Raw genomic sequence first — 6415 nt, 5'->3', positions numbered from 1 at the left:
TGATCATAACCAATTCTTAGTATGAACTTAGCTGCCCTCATTCTGCCTGAACTGGGCTGTCTGTGTCCCTGAATCCCTGCTTTGTCTGTCCCTTCAACTCAGTGTGTTCCTCCAACCCACTTATTTCCTTTGAGGTTTGCACCTTGTCTGTATTTGTGAAGCCTGTCTGCACGGTCCTTATAACCCAGTCAGCCAAACTCGGAGCTGCAACAATATCAAGAGTCAAAGGTCCAGGTTTACCTGGTTGTCTCTCAAAGCTGGTCCATGCCCTACAAGTACCCACTAAGCTACAGGTCTGGGGTCATGCCATGAAAAGGAATGCTTTCATGCTTAAACACCATGTATATGGCTGTTTACAGAAAGGATGCAGACTGCAGCATTCACTTCATATTGTACAAGGGACAGCCATGAAGTACACATTCAGTTTTTTGCCTATTTACCACTACCTGGTACTCCAGATATGACTATGGCACAAAGAGGTTCATAGATAAGCCCAATAGAGTTTACTCTATACCAAACAGGTAGATGTGGATACCAAACTCTACAATTTAGGCCAAAATAGATTATTTGAAAAATCCCTGAATTCCATGTGTGGGTTGGAGAATTTGTCTCCTATTTTGACACATTTTTATAATTAACTTGTCAACTCATCACAAGTCACCATTTAGTGAATCCACCCTGAATAAGTGAAAGGTTCAAGTAATATGAGGACACCAGTATTCTGAGACTGGATTTCAGCACTGACCACTAAGCGTCTGAGTGGGTAGTTATCCTGACAGTTAATTCTCTGCCATTCTCCTAACACGTATACCGTTTCCCTAAAAACAGATGGTGATTTAAAGAATGGACATAATATGAATCCTTGTTAAATTTGTGCAAACCGATTGCATATGTTAAAATAAAAATTTACTTGTATAGACTAATATTTTTTGCACATATCAGCAATAAAAAAATATATATAAAAATCAGACTAATGCACATAGAAATAGTGTGAGTGTAACTGCGACAATGGTTAATTTTAAGAGATATATAAAATGTTATATATTTCTACAAACAAATTCAATTACTCACTAGTAACCTAGAGCAAGGTACTAGGTTATGTATGCTAGCATGAGCTAGTTTTAACTCTTATGATACTTACATGCCTCTATGCAATACAAATGCCTGTTAGTGTATATTGAGGTTGTTATTGTACCAAAAACTCCATAAGCTTCCTCCATGCAGATCCAGCGGATGATAGGACTTTGAGTCTGACAACAAAAGAAGGGCTACTGCAGCCTAGACCCATCTAAAATTTAGACTTTGTTATGTGAACTATAAATCCCTTCATTCCAAACCAATCCACTCTTTTTTTTTCCCATATATAAAATTTAAATTTGAGGACAGGAATCAAAGGCCAACAGGTTGGAAGAATAATAGTTCTCTCGACAGCTGAAGAGCACTTCTCTTAGGAGGTAAACTATGTCAAGTTAAAACATGATTTTCTTTTTTCTAATAACATTGTGAAATGTTGATTAAAAAAAAGCCTTTAGTGAATGCACAGATTGTCCCATGAATAAAATATATTCAAATTTAAAAAGATGATACATCAGGTGGAAAAAAAGAATTCTGACTCTTTTATTTTGTCACATCAGACTAGTACAACAGTAATTATTCCAGTACAGTAGAAACCACCTTTTATTTCATAACGAATTCATGTACAGAGAATTATATACACCCATGTAGATGGGTGTTATATTAAATAAATCTAATTGTTAAATAAATGTTCTAGAGCCCCAGGTAAGAAAATACATTAGACAATAGGGATTTTGTTGAAATGTTTTATATTTCAGATTAATGTGCAATATAGATGTATCTTGTACACACCTATCATTCAACTTTGACTGCACTCAGCATATGTAATCATTACAATGAAAACCATTCTCTTTTCTTGGATAAAGCTGAATAATCTGATTTGTCAACGCTTTGAAATATAAAAAACTGCACACAAAAATAGGTTTATATAAAGATATTTCTTATAGAACATTTTAACTCTTAAAATATTAGCAAAACAGAAAGTATGAAAATTCTTGCAGAAATTATCATTTAGCAAATTAAAAATAAGAGAATGTTTACGAAAGAAGAAAATAGACACAGAAAAAACACAAAACAAAACTATTTGTTAAAAAACTCCAATGTTGTGAGATAAAGTGATATTACAATTTTTACAAAGCAAGTTAAATAATCAGTAAAGACCTATTTGAATTTCAGTTACACCACTAATGCAATGTACGGTGTACCATATTTTTCTTTGTTGCTAATTTTTTTATTTTTTTAAATGTTAAATATATATTGAAAAAAAAAATCAAAGTCACATGTAATTGTACCATTGTATCACACAGGTTGGCAAGTACATGATAAACGTCAGAGATTAAAATCCAGCACAGCTGGATTTGTAAACACCGTAGCAACTAAACAGTTCTCATCACTGGTGTCCTAAAATGCCCCAATCTCTGTGCCCCAGGGTCTGTAAGGCTTGCCCGATGGTGTAGGTGCTGATGGGCTCAATGCATTAGGTGACAATAAATGAAATGATCCAAAAGAAAAGGGAAACGCTGAAAGTGATGAAATTGAAGACAGCAGTGGGGGCGACAGTTTTGAGGAAGTAACTACTGGAAGCACTGACGCAATATTCCCATTAGGGGGAACCCGGAGCGTGGAAGATTCAGCGTGCGGTGAGCCAGGAAGTCTGCTCTGGTGATGAGGTTCTGAAGAAGAGGGAGTACTGTTTGTACTGCTATGGGAAGTCTGTGCCAGCAGCAATGGGTGAGACAGATGAGGATGGTGACCAAATGCACCACCCCAGGGAATGTGTCCGATGGCTGTATGCGCAGAGTTTGCAGCTTCTCTCTGCGAGGCGTAGTTGTTGAGATGTGAAACAAGTCGAACTCGCAGAGGATCAGCTGTGTCCAGACCTTCAATGATGCTTAGATACCGGGCAACCTCAGCTAGACATTCTCTGAAACCCAAGCTCCGATAGTCCATTGCAAGAGCATGGGCATCAAAATAACCTTTAATGGGTAGAAAATGAAAATATGAGATGCAATGGCAAAGATTATCCATACATAATTACAACATATTCACAAAAAGATGCCTTATGCAACACCTCCAAAGCCCTGAGTTATTGGATTTCACATATTCGTTTACTTAGCTTTTTAAACCAATTGAAGATATATTTTTCATTTTTCATAGTTTGCTATGAAATGCTCTGTAGTTAAACTGTATCCAGTATTTTCAGTGAGCAGTAATCATCACAAAACATGGGTTTTCAAATGAGGAATAGAGACAGAGGCTGCAATCCTGGAGAACACAACAGTTCTAGAACACAGATTGATTACTATGTAGTCACCTTGGTTCTACAGCTCATATAACTGAACCTCTCCTCTGCTCTGCATCCTGATTATAATAAAGTGATTTGTTACATGTGCTGATTTCATATGTGAAAATCAAATAAAGTGACTTTGTTTAAGTGATCTATAATTAATGGTGAACTAAAATCCAGCTAGCAGAAATGGTTGAAAACCTCACCGCAATGCTTTTCATTGCAATAGTTGTAGCTTTAGCATTTTAGAGATGTAAGATGCATTGCTACAAGAGTAGTGGATACATGAAACTGCATCCCAGAAAAATACAAGCAAAAAAATTAAAGTGTAAATTATAAATAAAGTGAAAATTAAAAAAGACGTGGCAAAAGGATAATGAAGGTAAAGAGTTTAACATAACAGAAACCTTTAGGGAATGAAAGGGTCTAATACAGCCATGGATTTTATACTATTCAAAGTCTTAACGCTTCTCTCAGTCAGTAAATGACAACTGCTTTGACAGCTGACAATGGGGGAATAAGGATTCTCCCAGCACAAATCAGCACAGGATGTGTATCATAGCACAAGCAGTGCAGATACAAGTCGTGAAGATCTTGTCAAAATCCTCTCTGATAAAAATACATTAATAAAGAGGATAAATCAATCATTGTATTTGCAATTCATATCTTAGGAGTAAAGATAAGTATAAACCACTTTACACCAGATATCTGCCTCATCAACTGTGTGTTAATCAAATATTGATAATATAAAAATAATAGGAATATTTTGTGATGTGAGGAATATAGAGGGGATATGATCATAAAGTAACGCTGGGTAACATACTGAAACTAAAGCAGTCCCCATAGCAATGAATGCAACGTTCCTGATGGTTGGTGCACTTTTAGAATATTGCCCAAAAATTGTTGTTTAGACAAACTGTGAATCTTTGTATGTATTGCAGAACCTCACAGTGTATAATTTATTACCTTTCCCTCCTGCTGTGTGCAGCATCTTCAGGTGATCGACAGTCATCTGCAATATCTCTGCTTTTTCTAATTTTGCTGATCCCTGCAAACATTAAATCCACATTTAACACACCAATAAATACCTGAATTTTCCAAAGTCAGAGAAATCCACTTTAACAGCCAAACAAAAAGTCATACCAACAGATCAATTTTTGTATCAATCACTGGCAGTGGGGATGATTTAAATAAATATTAATAATAAATTAGAATAAAATCTGAATTGACACAGTAGCAGTATACAATAGAACTAAAGTACTAAAATGTCCCTTTAAATGCCAATTCTTTAGTACATGTTATAAGCAAATTATTTGCTAAATTTTATCAAAATTTTAACATTTAGAAATGTACCCTAATCATTAATTACCTGTTTTTCAAAAGCACTTGGAACCAGTCTCCTTAGCTCAGACAAGCTATTATTAATTCTGTCCCGACGTCGCTTCTCAATAATCTAAAAAGGGAGAAGTAGAGGTTTTAGGTATAGTGACAAGTGACTGAGGCTTTTCTGCTGACAGTAAATGCAGGTATGCAATACTCACCCCTCTGCGCCTCTTTCTTGCCAAGATTTGAGAAGAAGTGGATGGAGACATTGAGCCAGGAGCTGAACTCAGGTTGCTAAAAAAAAAAAAAAAAAAAAAAAAATATTATGAAACAAATTCTATAATAATAAATGAACAATAGAAACTTTATAGGAGTGTGAAGGAATCAGCTGATGACACTATCAGTACATAGGACATAGTTAAAAAAATAAAATAAAAAAAAAATCTGTTTTCTTTCTGGTAAAACATTTTGAAATGTAATAAATACTGCAAAGACTATACACAGAGGATTGGGATAGTCCCACAATCAGTCCTGGTTTATCAAACCAGAAGCAAAAAGAATCACAAAAGTGTGGATTTATTTAGTTTATATTTTATTTTTAATTTATAATAACAATTCAGAAACTTATCATATTGTGATTGCTTTATTAGCTCTGCTAATCTGCGAGATGGTAATATTTGGTGACCAATGCTCCTATAAGAGGGTATGATATGATGTTTTATTTACCAGTCCCATAATGTCCATTTAAAAGATGTTTTCTTACCCATTCTCATCTGCGCTCTCTTTCTCCACCTCAATATTCTCATCCAGTTCGCTGTCAGAAGAGCTGTATTCGTGAGTCCTCTTCATGGTTGTCCTCCCAGTGAGTGGCCGGCTATTCGGGGACTGTGGATCCCTAGAGCCAAGTAGCTGTGTATTCCTGACTTGCTGGTGACACAGTGCTCCCTCCTCCGGCTGTCCCTGTGGTTAAGACCTAGCCATCCCTTTCCCACGCTTCGCCTCTTCCACTGTGTGGGAGAGAAAGGGGGGGGCTGGATGACTGGCGCCTGCTCCTGGAACACAATTATAATGCTTCTCAATGCTCCCCGCCGCCTCCGCCCCTCCGTGACGTCGCAGTGGACAAAGCCGCCTTGGAACGCTCTCTTCCTTCTCCATTCTATGTTGAACGTTGGCCCAAGACGGATTTCTCCCTGACTGACTGAGTGACAGGCGGGCGTGTTGGCTGGCCCCGCCCAGCTCGTCCTGCGGGCACGCTGATTGGCCAGGCGCGGTGCCAGGCTGGAGTCTGCAGGGCCGCCTGTTAGCACGCGCGGGCCGTGGGAAAGTTGCTGGCTCGGGCGGTGACAGCCTGCGGCCGGGCGGGGGCGTTGCTGGCGGCGCTGGGTGCCGGGCGGGCGCTGTGCAGCTCACCGTGTGAACCTGCAGTCTGAATACCTGGACACACACAGGGGTTACTCAATGCTATTCCAGGTACAGCTCAGCTTTAAAGCCAAAGTAGCCGAACGTGACATTTTCTGGCTTGGCTGTTTTTGCCTTCAGCTTGAAACTCACTCTCAGGGCTATTTACTAAGGTGAGAATTCCAAGCGAATTATTAGATTTAATTTAAAAGAAGAAAAACTACCACAACGAGAGGACATAGTCTTAAATCAGAGGGGAAAAGGTTTAAAAATAATAGGCAGTATTACTTTACTGAGAGGGTAGTGGATGCATGGAATAGCCTTCCAGCTGAA

General features: G+C 38.1%; 1 protein-coding gene across 1 annotated transcript; it reads right to left on the bottom strand.

Moving 5' to 3' along the window:
• Nucleotides 1-1650: 1650 nt before the first annotated feature.
• On the bottom strand, nt 1651-5797 carry HEY1 (hes related family bHLH transcription factor with YRPW motif 1). The gene is made up of 5 exons (XM_063450365.1): nt 5448-5797; nt 4903-4978; nt 4731-4814; nt 4328-4409; nt 1651-3050 (listed from the first exon to the last, which is right to left on the bottom strand). The coding sequence occupies exons 1-5, from the start codon at nt 5531-5533 to the stop codon at nt 2476-2478; spliced, it is 903 nt and encodes a 300-aa protein (XP_063306435.1). The 5' UTR covers nt 5534-5797; the 3' UTR covers nt 1651-2475.
• Between the last annotated feature and the right edge of the window lie 618 nt (nt 5798-6415).

The sequence above is a fragment of the Pelobates fuscus genome, chromosome 4, assembly GCF_036172605.1.
Source record: "Pelobates fuscus isolate aPelFus1 chromosome 4, aPelFus1.pri, whole genome shotgun sequence".
NCBI classification, from domain to species: domain Eukaryota; kingdom Metazoa; phylum Chordata; class Amphibia; order Anura; family Pelobatidae; genus Pelobates; species Pelobates fuscus.
Note: the sequence above shows the minus strand (reverse complement) of the source record. Positions and strands in the feature narration are given on the sequence as shown.